Here is a 20007-nt window from a genome sequence, read left to right on the forward strand (position 1 = left end):
AAGTAACATTTATCATCAAAAGAAAGGGTTAGGAAAAAGGGTTAATGAACCAGTCCAGGGAGAGCTATGAAGACAAAAAGACCCTCCTGCTCTGACCTGGGCAGTCCGTCGGTTTCATGGGGAAGAGTTTCTGATGTCAGCAGAGCCTTCGCTGGCAGACGCTAGGTGCTTATCACGAGTGACAGCAAGATGGTGTCAATTAAGAGCCATTTCAAGCTGCTGACGTCCTGCTCTTTTCTCTTGTTTTGTTTTTTGTTTCTTTTGTTTGCCTTTTTTTTTTTGAGACAGGATCTTGCTCTGTTGCCCAAGCTGGAGTGCAGTGGCGTGATCACAGCTCATTGCAGCCTTGACATCCCAGGCTGAAGTGATCCTCCCGCCTCAGCCTGCTGAGTAGCTATGCCACCATGCTAAGCGAATTTTTTTTTTTTTTTTTTTGAGACGGAGTCTTGCTCTGTCACCCAGGCTGGAGTGCAGTGGCCGGATCTCAGCTCACTGCAAGCTCCTCCTCTCGGGTTCACGCCATTCTCCTGCCTCAGCCTCCCGAGTAGCTGGGACTACAGGCACCCGCCACTTCGCCCGGCTAGTTTTTTGTATTTTTTAGTAGAGACGGGGTTTCACCGTATTAGCCAGGATGGTCTCAATCTCCTGACCTCATGATCCGCCCGTCTCGGCCTCCCAAAGTGCTGGGATTACAGGCTTGAGCCACCGCGCCCGGCCAGCTAAGCGAATTTTTAAAAAATTTTTTGTAGAGATGGGGTCTCACTGCATTGCCCAGGCTTGTCTCAAACTCCTGGGCTCAAGCAATCCTCCCACCTCAGCCTCCCAAAGTGCTGGGATTCCAGGGATGAGCCACTGCGCCTGGCTCTCCTCTTTTTTTTTCTTTTTGAGACGGAGTCTCGCTCTGTCGCCCAGGCTGGAGTGCAGTGGGGTGATCTCCGCTCACTGCAAGCTTCACCTCCCGGGTCCACACCATTCTGCTGCCTCAGCCTCCCGAGTAGCTGGGACTCCAGGCGCCCACCACCACACCCGGCTAATTTTTTGTATATTTAGTAGAGATCAGGTTTCACCGTGTTAGCCAGGATAGTCTTGATCTCCTGACCTCGTGATCCACCTGCCTCGGCCTCCCAAAGTGCTGGGATTACAGGCGTGAGCCACCACGCACGGCCGCAGCTGTCCTCTTTTTATGGCCACAGAGTCTTCTACTGAGGACGGACAGTGGAGGAGCAAGCTTGTGTATGTCCTTGTCTGGTTGGATGCTGTGTTTATTTATTTGCAAAACATCTTGTCCCTGTTGACAAAGTGAAACATAAGATGACGTCTTTTTCTAAGATGGAGTTACTTATGTCAAGGGTGCTCTGTACAAGCCTCACGCATCTGCAGTGGGACCCTGTAGGAGGGCAAAGAACCAGCTTCAGTGAGGACTGCCTGACCCGAGTCTCTCCTTTCCTTTCTGGGAGCTGGTGCAGGGGAGGGTTGGTGTAACCCGGTGAGTGGTCAGGACTGAGAGCCCTGAGCCGTTGAGGCAAATACTTTTCTCTGTGCCTCAGTTTTCCCCTCTTAAAAGTGGGTTAATAACCACTTATGGCCTTCCAAATAGAACATAATTAGCTAGTTCCTGCTAATGACTGAGGCCTACCTACTGTCTCCCTTTAATTTTAATTTCTCCACCCACTGTTCACCCATCAGCCAAAAGCCAGGCAGTGCCATTCCTCCCTCTGGTCTGGTGGAACAGCTGGAGTTCCCATTCAAACTTCAAAACAAAATGAAAGGCTGGGTGCGGTGGCTCACGCCTGTAATCCCGGCACTTTGGGAGGTCGAGGTGAGCAGATCACCTGAGGTCAGGAGTTCAAGACCAGCTTGGCCAAATGGTGAAATCCTGTCTCTACTAAAAATACAAAAATACAAAAATTAGCCAGGCGTGGTGGCAGGCATCTGTAATCCCAGCTACTCGGGAGGCTGAGGCAGGAGAATTGCTTGAACCTGGGAGGCGGAGGTGAGCTAAGATGGTGCCACTGCACTCCAGACTGGGCAACAGAGCAAAACTCTGTCTCAAAACAAACAAAACAAAAACAAACAAAAAACATAACAAACAAAAAACAAAACAAAAAACAAACAGACACCCCCCCAACAAAAGAATGAAAGACCTTAACAGCGCAAGTCTACTGGGCCTTAGTGGGGAGCAACCTGGCAGGCCTTTCCAGGAGCCCAGGAGCCCATCCTTGGCTGGTCCACATCTACCCGCCCTTGTCACTCTGCCCTGAGCCATGGTTCCAGCAGAGCTCCACTGCCATCCGCTTCCTTGCAGCCCTTCTGTCCACTCTCTCTGGGAGAGAGAAGAAGGCCAGCCAGGGTGTCCCTATCCACTTGCACCCATGGGTGGTTTACCCCACAAGGCCAGAGAGTGCTGGCCAGCTCGCAGCATGCTCTGGGCCTCAGCTTACACATCAAGCTTCTGGTAGTTTCCAAAAACTTTTTTTAAAACAATGAAAACCTTGTTTCAAATACTTTTTTTGCACAGCCTGAAAATAATGAAACAGTTAGCTTGAAGCAGGAGCAGGACACAAAGGGCCTCTGGATCATTCCTTAGGACAAGTTAGGGATCCAAAACCACGGACAGACCCACAGCGGCAGGCGGAGGGAGTCTGCCCACGGCTGCAGCCCCAGGAGCTGCTCTTCCGCCTCTGAGGGCTCCCAAGGGATTGTCCCATCCCTCCTCCCTGGGGCCCACGGCCTGGAGAAGGAGGTAGTGGCCATAGCAAATACACTCATTATTTTTGGACGTCTTTGTGCCACGTAGGTGTTTTCAATATCACGTCTAATTCTTACAGCAGCTCGGCTTCATTTTCAGATGAAAAAAGGGTTAAAGGAGGATAATTTTTCAAAAACCCAGAGAGCTGAAAGTGTGGCAGAGCTGAATTTTGAACCCAAATCTATCTGACTCCAAATCCAGTGTTGCTCTCCTGGGCCCTCTTCTGCTTCTCCTGGAGGTGGGGTGTGTGGGTGTGGGGTGGGGGTGTGGGTGGCAGCCCACACCCTTGACACAAATAACTCCATCTTAGAAAAAGACTCCATCTTACATTTCATAGGGCACTTTGCCAACAAGGACAAGGTGTTTTGCTTGATAAATTTAAAGACTGCATCCAAACAGACAAGCATACTCTTCCACTCTCAGTCCTCACCAGAGGACTCTGTGGTCATAAAAAGAGCAGGACTTTGGCAGTTCACCCTCTGCTGTCACTGGTGATAAGGACCCAACGTCCACTGCCAAAGGCTCTGCCCACATTACAGACTCTTCCCTGAGAGACTGATGAAACAGCTAACCTAGCCAAGCCCAGATTTCTTTTTGTCTTTGTGGCTCTCCCCGGACTGGTTCATTAACCCTTTTTCCTATCCCCTTTCTCTTGATATGTTTTTCAAGTTTGCCATAAATGTTACCTTATGGGTTCCTGATAATTACGGGTCTAGTGTATCTTGCATGACTCTGCATGCCGAGAGAGCATTCATGTAGGAGGACTGCAGATTAGGTGGTGCTCCTAACAGAAGTGTTCTCTGCATTTCATTTACGGCTGGAATTTCAAGCGGAATGGCAAATTCATTATATCTATCACATACCGTCCCTAAGATCGCTGATTTTCTTGGATTCCTTTGTCCCTGTGTTAGATTTTTTTCACGTCTGTCTCCAGATTTTGTTGGGTCTGAGTATGGGTGGACAGATCTCCAGGCTGGTGTGATCCAGTCCCAGAGGGCTAGAACACATCTTGGCTGATTTTTTTTTTTTTTTTTTGATACGGAATCTCACTCTTTCTTTTCTTTTCTTTCTCTCTCTCTCTTTATTTATTTTTTGTTTGTTTTTGAGATGGAGTTTTGTTCTTGTTGCCCAGATTGGAGTGCAATGGTGCAATCTCGGCTCATCGCAACCTCCGCCTCCTGGGTTCAAGTGATTCTCCTACCTCAGCCTCCTGAGTAACTGGGATTACAGGCATGTGCCACCACGCCTGGCTAATTTTTTGTATTTTTAGTAAAGACGGGATTTCTCCATGTTGGTCAGACTGGTCTCAAACTCCTGACCTCAGGTGATCTGCCCGCCTCAGCCTCCTAAAGTGCTGGTGGGATTACAAGCATGAGCCACCACGCCTGGCCTGGAGTCACTCTTTCTTGCCCAGGCTCGATTGCAGTGGCGCGATCTCGGCTCACTGCAACTTCCACCCCCTGGGTTCAAGCGATTCTCCTGTCTCAGCCTCCTGAGTAGCTGGGACTACAGGCGTGTGCCACCACATCCAGCTAATTTTGTATTTTTAGTAGAGATGGGGTTTCACCATGTTGGCCAGGCTGGTTTCAAACTCCTCACTCCACCTGCCTCAGTCTCCCAAAGTACTGAAATTACAGGCATGAGCCGCCACACCCAGCCTTGGCTGATTTGTTGATGGTTCTAATGGTTTATGGTTTGGTAGTTTTGTAATAGCTCATGACAGTTTCCTGCTTGTGTAGGGATGTGATGCGTTTCTGTGCTCCATAGTGCCATGGTGTCTGCTCCATTCTCCCACAGGTGGAGGGGCCAATCTGCATCTGTGCTCTGTCTTTGGCAAAAATCTATTCTTAGTTTTGGTAACTCTGCTGTGGTGTATTCTCTGTTCTCACTGGTGTCCTGAGGACTGTGATTCTTGTAGTATCTTTGGTAACTATTTTTCTGTTTATTATACATCTTGCTGTATATACCCACCCCAAAGCTCATTGTAATCTCCTAAGTTCTCTGCAGGGGGCTCCTTTGGTCCCAGGGGTTCCTCCCTAAAAGTTACCTCTGACGGGGATTTACTTTCCCTTAAAATTCTTTGAGCTGGCTCTTTGCCTGTCTAGCAATCTGTCAGATACTTTGCATTAAAAGTGTAGGGAGTTTTTCTTTTGGGGCTTAACTTTTTTTTTTTTTTTTTTTTTTTTTGAGATGGAGTCTTACTCTGTCACCCAGGCTGGAGTGCAGTGGCATGATCTCGGTTCACTGCAACCTCTGCCTCCTGGGTTCTAGTGATTCTCCTACTTCAGCCTCCCAAGTAGCTGGGACTACAGGCCCGTCCCACCACGCCTGGCTAATTTTTTTGTATTTTTAGTAGGGATGGGATTTCACTGTGTTAGCCAAGATGGTCTTGATCTCCTGACCTCGTGATCCGCCTGCCTCGGCCTCCCAGAGTGCTGGGATTACAGGCATGAGCCACCGTACCTGGCCGGGCTTAACATTTTTAGGGTCCTCAAGTCTGACTGTACATCCTCAGGGGGTCATACAGGGAGTCTTTCTGACTTCCAACTCTATTTGGGCAATGGTTCCATTTCCTACCTTAGCCAACTGTATGAGTGGGGGTTATGCAACAACTGGCTTCCTCTTCTTTTAGCCGAGTTAAAATTTGTTTTTAGGCCGAGCGCAGTAGCTCACGCCTGTAATCCCAGCACTTTGGGAGGCTGAGGCGGGCAGATCACCAGGACAAGAGATCGAGACCACCCTGGCAAACGTGGTGAAACCCTGTCTCTACTAAAAATACAAAAATTAGCCGGGCGTGGTGGCAGGCACCTGTAATCCCAGCTACTCGGGAGGCTGAGGCAGGAGAATCGCTTGAATCCGGGAGGTGGAGGTTGCAGTGAGCCGGGATGGCACCACTGCACTCCACCCTGGGCGACAAGAGTGAAACTCTGTCTCAAAAAATATAAAAATAAAAAAAAAATTTGTTTTGTCAATCGCCATCTCCTAAGTTGAGACCACACTTGCTATGAGCCTTTCTGGCTCCACCAGCTTCCTCGCCTGGCAACAGCCGAGACCTTGTCAGCTCTTGGAGCTGCAGGACCTGGGTAAAGAACCCCATCACCTGAGGTTTTCCTCAGGGAGCCAGACTTTCACGGTGAAGTGAGATGATGTCTCTTTTTTTTTTTTTTTTTTTTTTTTTTTTTTTTGAGACGGAGTCTCGCTCTGTCGCCCAGGCTGGAGTGCAGTGGCCGGGTCTCAGCTCACTGCAAGCTCTGCCTCCCGGGTTCACGCCATTCTCCTGCCTCAGCCTCCAGAGTAGCTGGGACTACAGGCGCCCGCCACCTCGCCCGGCTAGTTTTTTGTATTTTTAGTAGAGACGGGGTTTCACCATGTTAGCCAGGATGGTCTTGATCTCCTGACCTTGTGATCTGCCCGTCTCGGCCTCCCAAAGTGCTGGGATTACAGGCTTGAGCCACCGCGCCCGGCCGATGTCTCTTTTTCAAGAGGGTGGCAGTTTGTTTTTTTCAAATGGCTTGATTTCTAATTTCAGTTTTAGTGGAGGTTTTGGCCTTAGAATCAACTATGCCATCTATGCCCAGTAAGCTGACTGTGCCAATTCTCATGAGTGGTACGAGGTCACAGACAACCAGGTCCGTGCACCTTTGTGTCCTTCCACAAGGTCAGACTTATTGATGCGACTTCAATCACACAAGCCACGGCCGCATGGAGTTCCCAAAGAGACAGTTCTCCTTAGTACTTCCCATTCACTCCGCAGTCAGAGCCTCAGGCACACAGGCTCAAACCACTCCAGTCAACATTGCAAACTATACATAATAATATTCTTAACCAATATATAGAAGTACAGATTAAACATTCCACATCAAAGGAACATTTAACATCAAGAGAAAGGGGATAGGAAAAAGGGTTAACAAACCAGTCCAGGGAGAGCCACGAAGATAAAAGAATCTCCTGGTGTGAGCCGGGTCATTTGTTGATCTTGCAGGGAAGAGTTTCTGATGTTGGCAGAGGCTTCATTGGCAGATTCTGGGTGCTTATCACGAGTGACAGCAAAACGGTGTCAGTGAAGATGGCATCTTGAGCTGCCAAAGTCCTGCTCTTTTTATGGCCACAGGGTCCTCTGGAACGACAGTGAAGGAGTGTGCTTGTGTATTCCCTTGTCTGGTTGGATGTAGTCTTTATTTATTAAGCAAACGTCTTGTTCCTATTGGCGAAGTGCCCTGTGAAATGTAAGATGAAGTCTTTTTCTAAGATGGCGTTACTTATGTCAAGGGTGCTCTGGACAAGGCTCCTGGTCCCTTGGCTGCATGGGGAGGGCCCTGGGCAGTGCTGGGAGTGGAGATGGGACCTGACACCTGTAGGAGTTGGCTGCTCGCTGGCAGAGAACCTGGGTTTTTGTGTTGACAATGTCCTCACAGCCGGGTGAGTCAGGCCCTGGGGGACTTTCCTTCAGGCTGTAACCAGGTGTGGAGACTCGGTTTACTTCCTTCAGTGGGAGTTCTTGGCTGTGGGTCAGCTTTGTGTTCCCCGATGGGCTGGGGTTACAGATCTACAGATATTTCTGGATCTTCCTTGGGGCCCTGCAGCCCCACCTGTTTTCCAGCAGCTCCTTCTAGTGAGGCAGCTGAGGGCGGTGACGGGCCAAAGGGAAAGGTGGGCGGGCTGGGGTTTTGGGGTGTCTACTACCAGCTGGCTGGGCCTGCAGCTGGCCCTGTGCTCTCCCAGGAGGAGCTGGAGTGTGTATTTCTGGGAAAAGTGATAGCCTCAGGGACTTCTGGGACTCTGCTTATAACCAATTGTGGGAGGGTCCCCAGGGTGTGGAAGCAAAGTTCAACCTGGCACAGCAGCTTCCCTGCATCCCGGGTGGTTGCCCAAAATAGACCAGCTGAGACTAAGTCAGCTCCTCCTGCTGGTGACGGGAAGGGGTGAGCCTCCAGGAAATGGTGGGTGGAGTTTCTCCAACTTTCAGGTTCCCAAGAATGACCTGGGGCACTTGATAAAAACTTCCAAATCCCAGGCCCTGCTCCTGACGCCTGACATCAGCATCTCCAGGGAGAGGGGTTTGGGAATCTGGACGTGGAACAAACACTGCATTTGTTTCAGTTGATTTTATTGTTCTTTTTCACGACCAGACAAGTCCAGGAAATGCTGGGGGTTGCAATCAGTGGGCACCGTAGGCTTTTGCAGGTTTCATGAAAATTGGCTTCTAGAGAGATCGATTGTCCCTAGTTGGGGAGTGGGTGGGAGGATTCCAGTGTGGGGTTTCTTTTCCTTTCTCATTTGCCCCTGGGTCATCCCCAGATAAGCACTCAAGTGTCCTCTCTTATGAGGTCCTGTGCTGGGCCCTGGACTGCCATGGTGGCAGGTGGGGTGAAGTCCCGCCCTCAGGAGCCTGCTGACTGCCTGCTCTGTGCACAGCTCCCGGAGCTTCCTGGTGGCTGCTGATTTAACTAGGGAGGGCCTGTGTATGTGGGGTCCCTCCTAGCTGGAGACGGGTCCCTTTTATAATCAGCAGCCTGATGAATAGGCCTTCCTGCAGCATCCCTCTGGTGTCTGTCTCAGCTCAGCATTGCCCAGGTGACAAACACAGAGTTCGTTCTTGGCAGTCGTTCCCTGCTGTCCTCTGAGGTGGGCTTGAGTCGTGCTGGGTATCCAGGGAATCTGGCTAGGATCCAGCACAACCTTGTAGCCAGTCCAGCAGGGAGCGCCCATGAGGTTGTGCTGGCTCCATCTTTCCCTTGCAAAGGAAGGCAGCTTCGACCTGCCACAGAATGCTTTCTTCCCCGGGGAGCCCCTGCAGGTGCTCGGGCTCTGCTCTCCTTTCTCGCTTGAACAATTACAGGGATAGTTTATGGTTCTCATGACCCTGGTGGGGGTGATGACGTCATGGGATTGAAATCTGTCCCGCCTGGTGGGTGGGTACACTGAGTCACTGAGTGTGTCAGTCAAGAGCCTTGGCCACAAGTCAGTGGCACTTGGCAGCAGCACACAAATCCAGCCACCCCTGTCCTTGCCTCAGGTCTGAGCAGCACAGCTGTGTCCCTAGCCAGTGGCATCGCCCCTGCCCCTTGACCTTGATCTTCAGCCTCAGAAACAGGTTACCATTGTCATGCGATTGCCCTTCACGGTCCCTCCCCAGGATTCCAAGGGACCTCTTCAGGTTTCCAGGTTCAGCCCCTTCCTTCCCAGCAGATCACACCCAACCTTAGCCACGTGAGGAACGATCTTTAGAAAGGGTCTGGCCCGAAGCTTCATTTTTCCCTATTTGCTTTGGTTGGAATCTCGTGTGGCTTTGTGGGCAGTTGGTAGTATTTTTGTTGATAAGTGTAGGGGCCCTTCCCTATCGCTTCTCTCTAAGGAGAACCATGCTCTGAGCTACCCATGGCAAATTCTGGCTTTGGACTTGTTGGTCCCCAGAGCCAGTGGGGTCGTGGGCCCTGGAGAGTTTGCACTCAGCGACAGGTCTGAGTGTGTTTGAGGAACCAGGAGAGCGTTCCTCTCAGAGGGAGGATTCTCGGGTTGACTCACACAGTTTTGTTAGCTCAGCATTTAGCTTTCAGCCCTGGTGAGTTTCTCTGACTTAATGAGAGTAGGCTGGCCGCAAGAATCTTTCCTATATTATCAAATAAAATAGGTCTCTTTTTTTGGCCCTCTAGAAATCAGTCTTTTTTTCTTTTCATTTTGGAGAGCCTGGCCTTGGGGAGGATATGCATCAGTTGCTCTAGTGTGCTTCAGACGACGAGATAAGATGAAATAGGGTGTGCTCCAGGACTCCTCCACTCCCCCTTCCTGGGTTTCTGGATCTGACCCCTCTCTCCCTGAGGAAAGTTGGGTGGGATGGCTATGGTTGGATCTTGTGCCTGCTGGATGGGATGGTGGTCTGATCTCCTGTCTGCTGGGTGGGATGGTGGTCTGATCCGCCTCTGCTGGGTGAGATGGTGGTCTGATCCGCCTCTGCTGGGTGGGATGGTGGTCTGATCCGTCCCTGCTGGGTGGGATGGTGGTCTGATCTCGTGTCTGCTGGGTGGGATGGTGGTCTGATCCGTCCCTGCTGGGTGGGATGGTGGTCTGATCTCGTGTCTGCTGGGTGGGATGGTGGTCTGATCTCGTGTCTGCTGGGTGGGATGGTGGTCTGATCTCGTGTCTGCTGGGTGGGATGGTGGTCTGATCTCGTGTCTGCTGGGTGGGATGGTGGTCTGATCTCGTCGTGTCTGCTGGGTGGGATGGTGGTCTGATCTCGTGTCTGCTGGGTGGGATGGTGGTCTGATCTCGTGTCTGCTGGGTGGGTTGGTGGTCTGATCTCGTGTCTGCTGGGTGGGATGGTGGTCTGATCTCGTGTCTGCTGGGTGGGATGGTGGTCTGATCTCGTGTCTGCTGGGTGGGATGGTGGTCTGATCTCGTGTCTGCTGGGTGGGATGGTGGTCTGATCTCGTGTCTGCTGGGTGGGATGGTGGTCTGATCTCCTGTCTGCTGGGTGGGTTGGTGGTCTGATCTCGTGTCTGCTGGGTGGGATGGTGGTCTGATCTCGTGTCTGCTGGGTGGGATGGTGGTCTGATCTCGTGTCTGCTGGGTGGGATGGTGGTCTGATCTCCTGTCTGCTGGGTGGGATGGTGGTCTGATCTCGTGTCTGCTGGGTGGGATGGTGGTCTGATCTCCCGTCTGCTGGGTGGGTTAGTGGTCTGATCTCACCCCTGTGGGTGGGATGGTGGTGGTCCCTGTTAGATCCTGACCCTTTAGGGTCTGTACCCTGCTTGTCCCGAGCCCTTATCCCCAACCTCCCGCCAGGGAGTCATTCCTCGCTCCCTTGTCTGAGTGGCCTGGAGCTGAGCTGCTGTGTTTCTGGGCCGTCTGGCCAGGATCTAACTAAAGTGGGCCAGCAGGAAGAGGCTGTGATAGTTACGTGGCCTCTATCTGCGTTTATGGTAAGCAGACACCTGGCTTCATAGCACTGTTTTTTGTGTGCACCTGCAAATATGTTTGCTTTTAAGAAAGAGAGACAAGAGAAGTGAAAGCAGGCACAGGCACAGGATCTCGCCCGTTGGCTGTGGCCCCATAGGGAGGTGTTATATCTACAGTTGTCTAAGTGTCTAAGTGGATGGGAGCTCCCTGAGACCTCCTCCTTCCTCCTCCAGCACCCAGGAGTTAAAAGAGCTTTGCTGCTTCACCAACTTTATTAGCTTTGTGACCTTGGAGGAACAGGCCACTCCCTCTCTTTCAGCCTCAGTGTTCTTATCAATAAAACGATGGGATTATGCAACGGTATCTCTGTTACACCTGAAAATGGAGCCAAGAGCTAAGGTTATAAAAGGAAGCAGCCCAGTTACTGATTAGACAGCACTTTTGGGCTGAGTGGCGCCACAGAGCTCACACTGCAGGGAGGACGGAGGACCCACCATTGAGCTAGCGCCACTGCTGGCAGCCTCGCTCCATGGCAGAGCCTGGGGAGACCCCTGAGTCAATGCCCTCAGCCACCTTCCCCCTTCTCATGGTTCCCTGAATCCTTGTTCCCTGAATTCTGGAACCTAACCACACTGGGAGGCAGTAAACCAGGACCAGATTCTGGATCTGCCACCAAGTGCTGGGTGACCTTGCAAAATTAGCATTCTTCCCTACCTTCTCTGTATAACAGGGGTGATAGCACCAACCAGTCTGGAATGAGTCACAGGATTGTTGTGAAGGTCCAGTACGAAAATGGTTGTGAAATTACCCTGTGAATTGGATATACATCTAAACATAATAAATTATTATTTTGTTACCCACCCTTCCTTCCTTCCTTCCTTCCTTCCTTCCTTCCTTCCTTCCTTCCTTCCTTCCTTCCTTCCTTCCTTCCTTCCTTCCTTCCCTCCCTCCCTCCCTCCCTCCCTCCTTCCCTCCTTTCTTTCTTTCTTTCTTTCTTTCTTTCTTTCTTTCTTTCTTTCTTTCTTTCTTTCTTTCTTTCTTTCTTCCTTCCTTCCTTCCTTCCTTCCTTCCTTCCTTCCTTTCTTCCTTCCTTTCCTTCTTCCTTTCCTTCTTCCTTTCCTTCTTTCCTTCTTTCCTTCGTTCTTTCTTTCTTTCGTTCTTTCGTTCTTTCTTTCTTTCTTTCTTTCCTTCTTCCTTTCCTTCTTCCTTTCCTTCTTCCTTTCCTTCTTTCTTTCCTTCTTCCTTTCCTTCTTTCCTCCTTTCCTTCTTTCCTCCGTTCCTTCTTTCCTTCTTTCTTTCTTTCGTTCTTTTTTTCTTTCGTTCTTTCTTTCTTTCGTTCTTTCTTTCTTTCTTTTATTTCTTTTCTTTTCCTTCCTTCCTTCCTTCCTTCCTTCCTTCTTTCCTTCCTTCCTTCCTTCCTTCCTTCCTTCCTTCCTTCCTTCTTTCTTTCTTTCTGTCTGTCTGTCTGTCTGTCTTCTTTCTTTCCTTCTTTCCTTGGTCTTGATGTCTCGCCCAGGCTGGAAGGTATGGCTCACTGTAGCCTCAGCCTCCCTGGGCTCAGATCATCCTCCTGCCTCAGCCTCCTGAGTAGCCAGGACTACAGGTGCATGCTGCCATGCCTGGCTAGTTTTTTGTGTGTTTTTGAGGAGATGGGGTTTAGCCATTTTGGCCACGCTGGTCTCGAACTCCTGGGCTCAAGTGATCTGCCCACTTTGGCCTTTCACAGTGCAGATGTGAGCCACCATGCCTGGCCCTTTTGTTAAATTTCTTTTTTTTTTCTTTCTTTTTTTTTTTTTTGAGACCAAGTCTCACTCGGTTGCCCAGGCTGGAGTGCAGTGGTGTGATCTCGGCTCACTGCAATCTCCGCCTCCCGGGTTCAAGAGACTCTTGTACTTCACCCTCCTGAGTAGCTGGGATAACAGGCGTCTGCCACCACACCCAGCTAATTTTTTTGTATTTTTAGTAGAGATGGGGTTTCCCCATATTGACCAGGCTGGTCTCAAACTCCTGACCTCAGGTGATCCCCTTGCCTTGGCCTCCAAAAGTGCTGGGATTGCAGGCATGAGCCACCGCGCCCGGCCACTTTTGTTACTTTTTTTTTTTTTCTTTTTTTGAGATGGAGTTTCGCTCTTGTTGCCCAGGCTGGAGTGTAATGGCACGATTTTGGCTCACTGCAACCTCTGCCTCCCGGATTCAAGCGATTGTCATGCCTCAGCCCCCTGAGTAGTGGGATTACAGGCGTCCACCACCACGCTTGGCTAATTTTTTTGTATTTTTAGTAGAGATGAGGTTTCACCATGTTGGCCAGGCTGGTCTCAAACTCCTGACCTCAGGTGATCTACCTGCCTCGTCCTCCCAAAGTGCTGGGATTAGAGGCGTGAGCCACCACGCCCGGCCTACATTTTTTTTTTTTTTTTTTTTTCGAGACAGAGTCTCACTCTCTTGCCCAGGCTGTAGGGCAGTGGCATGATCTCAGCTCACTGCAACCTCCGCCTCCTGGGTTCAAGCCATTCTCCTGCCTCAGCCTCCTGAGTGACTGGGACTACAGGCGTGCACCACCACGCCTGCCTAATTGTTTCGTATTTTTAGTAGAGACAGGGGTTTCACCATGTTGGTCGGGCTGGTCTCAAACTCCTGACCTCAAATGATCCGCCTGCCTCAGCCTCCCAAAGTGCTGGGATTACAGGCGGGAGCCACTGTTCCCAGCTACATTTCTTATACTTATATACACATACACAGTCTGTTCAGAGTCTAGCTGAAATCTCTGTTTTCTCATTCTTAAGTATGATTAGACTACCAGAAGCCACCAGATGTCTAAAGAAAACCTAGCCTGAAAGAAAGTCAAAGGGGAAGTTCCAAAGATAATATAAAAATATCTAGTTGCAGCTGGGTACAGTGGTGCACCCTGTAGTCCCAGCTACTCAGGAGGCTGAGGCAGGAGGATTGCTAAAGCCAGGAGTTCAAGACCAGCCTGGGTAACATAGCAAGACCCTGTATCTTAAAAAAAAGATTGCATTGCATCTATAGCTAAATTTGAGAATAGACATCTTAATATTGAGTCTTCTAATCCATGAACAGCATATATTGCTCAACTAATTTAGGTCTTTTAGAATTTCTCCCAGCAGTATTTTGCATCTTTCAGAGTACAGGTTTTGTGCATTTTTGGTCAGATTTACCTCTAAGTATTTCATATTTTTGAAGCTATTGTAAAAGGTGTCTTTTAGTTTTAGTTTCCAGTTGTTCATTGCTGATACGCCAGTACAAAGACAGCTACGGGAGTGTTTCTGGCAGCTCTATTTGTAATGACCTCAGATTGGAGACACCCCAAATGTCCATCAATAGGTGAACAGGTAAACACATGCTTGTGTACCCAAACGATGGGATAAATGCAGCAACAACCGAAAGGCATGCACTGCTGTGCACACAGGAACCTGGGTGAGTCTCAGAGGAATCGTGCGGAGTGAAAGTAGCCAGATGGAAGAGTGCATACTGCAGAATTCTATTTACATAAAGCTCTGGGAAAAGCAGCCTGAAGCAGATGCGTGGTTTCTTGGGGACAGGAAATGGATTCAGGGAGGAACATGTGGGAGGGGCCAGGAGGAGACTTTGAAGGCCATGGACATGGGCATCATCTTAGCTGTGGATGGTTTCATGGGTGCATATGGATGCCCAAAATTGTACACTTAAATATATACACTTTGTTTTATGCAATAATACCTCAATGAAGCTATTTTTTAAATTTAATGGAAGGTTTGCAAGAGCAAGTCAAAGAAATTCCCAAAATAGAACCAAACGCTGAAGAAACGCAAAATACAGGAGAGAAAAGATGACAGCTAGAGGCGTAGAGGATCCATTCTTATCCGTGATGTTCCAAAATGTCATCACAGTACAGTCTGTTTGGCTATATGTGCTGCTTCATTTGTCTTTCTCACCATTCACTGAGCCCTTTGAATTGGAAGATTTAGGACTCTCTTCAGCTCTTGGAAATATCCTTCCAGTATTTCTTTGGTAATGGTCTCTTCTCTGCCAGACTCAGAAAAGATTGGGCTCAAGTATTCTAGAAGACAGAGGTGAGACAAGAAAGGACATTTGATTCCCAAATCTCCACCTCAGCCCCAAGCCAAAAGACAAAGACCCCAGCAGACTCCCACAGTGGATGGGAAAAATAGTCTGGAGAGATCGACTCAAAGAATGTCTGGGCTTGAGGACCCCAGGTACAGAGGAAAGCTGTCGCGAGAGGTGAAAAGAAGGGGAAAGAGTCTCTTCTACATGTTCCTGAATGCTAGTGGCTGGGTTTGAATCACTCCAGCCAGGAGATGAGAAAATTATTCTCTGGAGCAATGGAACCAGCCACAGGAATATGTATATAGTCTCACAGTTGGGAGTGCCCAGAAAAAAATCTGTTTCGCCACTTACTTGTGTCCCCCCCAGTGAAGCCAGTTGTGGCATGGCATGCACACAGAGCTTCCAAACAGCCTTCAGGAGCTTGTTTCTAAATAAAAATAACCACCCAGGATCCCCCAGCATTTGAAGAAAGCCTTCAACATGGAAGAGAAAGTCAAAAACAGGGAAAAGATACTCAATGGAAATATAAAGATGAGAAGGTTTTGCATTCATGAAGCAAATACAAGATGCCATAAAAGAGGAAAATTCAAAGAACAAGAAAGCTCTTAGAAATTAAAATTTTGATACCAAGAATGAAAAACTCAATTGAAAGGTTAAAAATAATGAGATGGATAATACAGAGAAAGGGTAAATAGAGGATAAATATAATAAGGATTAAAGAAAGGTAGACCAGGGAAGATGAAAAGGAGACATAATCTAAAAAATAAGACAGGAAAATCACTTTGGGAGGCTGAGATGAAAGGATAGCTTGAGGCCAGGAGTTCGAGACCAGCCTGGGCAACATAGCAAGACCTTGCCTCTACAAAAAATTATTAAAAAATTAACTGGACACGGTGGTGTACAGCTATAGTCCTACCTACTCAGGAGGCTGAGGTGGGAGGATTGCCTGAGCTCCGGAGTTCAAGGTTACAGTGAGCTATGATTAGACCACTGCATTCCAACCTAGGCAACACAGCAAGACCCTGTCTCAAGGAAACAAAAAGACCCAATTCAAAGCACATCCTCAAGGCTTTCAAAGGAAGACAGCGAAGTCATAAGTAAAAGATAATGAGTTTATAATATTATCATATTTCTCAAAAGCAAATTAGAAGCTAAAAAACAATAGAGCCATCAGAATTCTTTTCTTTTCTTTTTTTTTTTTTTTTTTTTTTTGAGACAGTTTCAGTCTGCCACCCAGGCTGGAGTACAGTGGTGCAATCTCAGCTCACTGCAACCTCTGCCTCCTGGGTTCAAGTGATTCTCCTGCCTCAGCCTCCTAAGTAGCTGGGATTACATGCACGTGCCACCACACCCAGCTAATTTTTGTGTTGTTAGCAGAGACGGGGTTTCACCACGTTGGCCAGGCTGGTCTCGAACTCCCGACCTCAGATGATCCACGTGCCTCGGCCTCCCAAAGTGCTGGGATTACAGGCGTGAGCCACTGCGTCCAGCCTGAGCCCTCAAAATTCTAAGTGAAAATTATTTTAAACCTGTAGTTCTATACCCAGCCAAACTTCCATAAATGTGAGTGTAGAATTAAGGTATTTTCAGAAACATGCAAAGTATCAAAAACTATTCTTCTCAGAAAGTAAATGTTCGTCTCTTCTGGGTCTTTATAGTTAGAAAAAAATTTTTAAAAAGTATGTGTTCCACCCAAATGAAGTGTAAACCAAGAAAGATGAAGACATGGAATCCAGGAAATAAGGATTTTAATGCAGAAGAAGATTAAGAAAAATCCCAGGGTGATGGTGAAGGAAGTTCTGGACAACTGCTATGAGAAAGGACAGGGGGCTCCAGAAGTGTGGCCCTCAGGAAGAATATGAAATAAGTTATTTAACAGATTTTATATGTAGAAGATTGAGAAGTACTGCAGAGCTCTTAGACTGTATGTAAAGATTTGGGTACAAATTAAAAAGTAACGCCAGCAAGTGAAAATTCACAGCAGGAAAAACAAAGAAATTGTACAAAGAAAGGAAACATAATAGTGAACAATATTTTCACAGGCTAATAATGAAAACCTAGAGTATGGATATGATTTTTTTTCAACTTTGGGCTTTTAACTATTGGGAGGATTGGGAGAGAAAGGGCGGAAGGACACTAAAATCCACATTGTCATAATAGAAAGTCAACCGATTTCTAGATGGATGAGTCAAGAGATTATGGTGTTGCCATATTATTTAGAAATATAGAGACGACTCCAGAACAAGCAGCTTGAAGACATTTTAAGTGGCCGTCTGGGATGTGTTTCTGTGTGTGATATTAGATCCAGTCACAAATATAGCCAATTAGGAAACCAAAATTGGAGTTTTAAGTATCCCAGTAAGGCAGGAGTGAGGAGAATCTTTCATGCAGTGAGTTGATAGTGGGTAAATGTCACAAACCAAGACATGTCAGCTTAAATTTACACTGTCGATTTATGAGATCACCACCAGAAGAACGACATCAGGAAACCGTTAAAAGGGCCAACACATGTGGGTTTGGGATGGGCTGTTGCTTTTGATGTGAGCCGTATTGAGTGGGTATGAGGTAGTTAAACCGAAAGTGCCACAGCGCCAGGCCATGGTGCGTCCCCAGGATTCAGGGCGGGTAGATGGCATGTGCTATGGGCAGAAACCTTTGCCAGTCCGTCACTGTGGGCAGCAGACACCCCACCTGCCCCTTCGTATTCTGGCCCCTCCTCATGGATACCCTTGGCAGGGAGGAACCCAGGGAAGTCGCCATCCTATTTGTTGGGCATTTGGTTTGTTTGCTTTTCCTTCTCTTGGGGCTGTGCATGGGTGTGGATTCCCACAGTGGGCCTCTCACTGTGCTTTCCGGTCCTGGACTGGGGTTCCCAAGGTTAAACACAGAGCAGTTTTTTTCCACGACGGCACCACCTTTTTACTTTTGGCTGGTTAAGGCCACTGGGTAGGGTGTGCAGTTGAGTGCTGGCCACAGGCTCCTGGGCCAGGTGATAGGGGGACTGAATCTGGTAGGGGCTGTGTCCCAGGGAGCAGGGCCTGCTCGTAGAAGTCTGCACAGGGGCACCATAGTTGCCAGTCATGGTCCTGGCCTGGGGCCCCTCTCCAGGGCACCCACCTATGTCAAAGATGATTCACTGAAGGGAAGACCTCGAAGACTGGGTTTCGACAGCCCTTCATTGCGTTTTAATTTAAATGAACAATTCGTAAGCAATGATTGCCTGGTGCTGTCCAGACCCTGAGATGCGTGGTCGGGAAGGCCGACCTCATGTTCCTCCCAGAGCATGCCCAGGGTTCATGTCTCAGAGTCTGCGCTCTGGGCAGTGGTCCCCATGCCTCTGGGGGAAGCCCCCTTCTTCTCACCCAAGCCCCTGCTTTCTTCTCCAAACCGGACCTCACAAAATGTGAACATCTTCCCCAGCGGGGTGCAGGGGGAGAGGGGTGAGAGGGTCTGAGTGGTGGCACCTCTCTGCCAGCAGAAAGTGAATGGCTTGGAGGAAGGCGTGGAGTTCCTGCCGGTCAACAACGTCAAGAAGGTGGAAAAGCGTGGCCCGGGGCGCTGGGTGGTGCTGGCAGCCGTGCTGATTGGCCTCCTCTTGGTCTCACTGGGGATCGGCTTCCTGGTGTGGCATTTGCAGTGTGAGTAAAGTGGGGGCTGGCTCCAGGGAGGACGAGGAGGGGTGGCTGTCCCTCCTCCCTCAGTGGAGAGACCCAGGGCCACCTACTGAGGACACGAGGGTCTCTTGGCCTCTCTGGAACCCTGATGGGGGTGATGGGAAGCAGTCAGGGCTGGCCCATTGCTCCCTCCCGCCATTCATTCCCCGTTGTGGATGGCGAGGGACAGGCGGGGGTGGTACCACCTCCCCTGACCGAGCGCCTTCTGGTCTCACACAGACCGGGACGTGCGTGTCCAGAAGATCTTCAATGGCTACCTGAGGATCACAAATGAGAATTTTCTGGATGCCTACGAGAACTCCAACTCCACTGAGTTTGTAAGCCTGGCCAGCAAGGTGAAGGACGCGGTGAGTGCAGCCTGCCCAGAGCCCTGCCTGGCTGTGTGCCCTGGTGTCCCACCTGCTGGGCAGCAGGGACGTACCTCGCCTGTGCTCCCAGGGCCCTGGGATGGGGGTGATGTGGGACGGGCCCGGGCCCCAGAGGGGAGGGCGCAGCCCGGGCTTAGGGCAGCGTCATCGCTGTGTGGGGCCCGCCTTGAGTCTCTGCCCTTCCTCAGCTGAAGCTGCTGTACAGCGGAGTCCCGTTCCTGGGCCCCTACCACAAGGAGTCGGCCGTGACCGCCTTCAGGTGGGTGCAGACAGAAGGCTCAGTGGGATGCATCCCAGACTGGCTGGGAGTGTGATCGGGGTGCAGTGTGTAGGGCAGAAAGCGGGAGATGGTGCTGGAGGTCCAGGCCTGGAGAGCCAAGGAGGGTCCTCGTTGCGTCCTCCTGTGCGTTACTTGGCAGCCTGACTCTTCTGCCCCCATGGCAAAGGTGACTGCAGCTGTTGCTGTGATGAGCTGCCCAAAGGCCTGTGAAGTGCTTGGCATGATGCCAGGAATGGCTGTGATTCTTTGTTGTTTTTCCACATTTGGGTTTGGGGGAGTCGGGGTGCTCAGGCAGGCTTCAATGAGTCCCCATATTTTCTGTGCTTGTACAGTTTTTCACGCATACTTTTGTAAAAAAATAGACTTTCTTCTCAAACTGCTTTTTATTTTGCTAGTTCGTTTGAACCCTGGGGAATGCTGTGTGGCAGGTGGCATTCCCAGTTCCTTTCTCAGGTCAGAAAACAGGCTCAGGAAGGCGACACTCGGGGTGTCCTCGCTTGTGGGAAAATTCCAGTGGGTTCCCCCCGCCTCATTCCTACCCCTGAGCAGCCTCCAGAATTGGTCTGGTGGGGGTGAGACTGAGAGCAGCGGGCAAAGGGACAAGTCCTCTTGCTTCGGGGTGGGAAGAGGGGTGACACAAAAGAGGAGCTGGGGCAGGGCCTCTGCAGATGGAGGGCCCAGGTGGGCCCCCGCGGGTGGCCTGAGTGGCCCACGTGCCCTGGAGTCGCTCTAGGCGCACGTGGGGGAAATGGGGCCCAGAGCTCTGCCTCAGGCCCCCCCCCACCGGCTCTCTCCCCAGTGAGGGCAGCGTCATCGCCTACTACTGGTCTGAGTTCAGTATCCCACAGCACCTGGTGGAGGAGGCCGAGCGCGTCATGGCCGAGGAACGCGTAGTCATGCTGCCCCCGCGGGCGCGCTCCCTGAAGTCCTTTGTGGTCACCTCAGTGGTGGCTTTCCGTGAGTCCGAGGGTCGGG

The 20007-nt window shown here is 49.9% G+C and overlaps 1 protein-coding gene across 1 annotated transcript in view; it reads left to right on the top strand.

Annotated features, from left to right (window-relative positions):
- Positions 1-20007, top strand: part of ST14 (ST14 transmembrane serine protease matriptase) — a 53886-nt gene that overhangs the window by 12640 nt on the left and 21239 nt on the right. Inside the window, exons 2-5 of the mRNA XM_050755948.1 lie at positions 18189-18348; positions 18604-18731; positions 18941-19011; positions 19832-19989. Coding sequence (XP_050611905.1) covers positions 18189-18348; positions 18604-18731; positions 18941-19011; positions 19832-19989 — 517 coding nt within the window. The remainder of the gene's footprint in view (positions 1-18188; positions 18349-18603; positions 18732-18940; positions 19012-19831; positions 19990-20007) is intronic.

The sequence above is a fragment of the Macaca thibetana genome, chromosome 14 (genome assembly GCF_024542745.1).
Source record: "Macaca thibetana thibetana isolate TM-01 chromosome 14, ASM2454274v1, whole genome shotgun sequence".
Lineage (NCBI taxonomy): Eukaryota > Metazoa > Chordata > Mammalia > Primates > Cercopithecidae > Macaca > Macaca thibetana.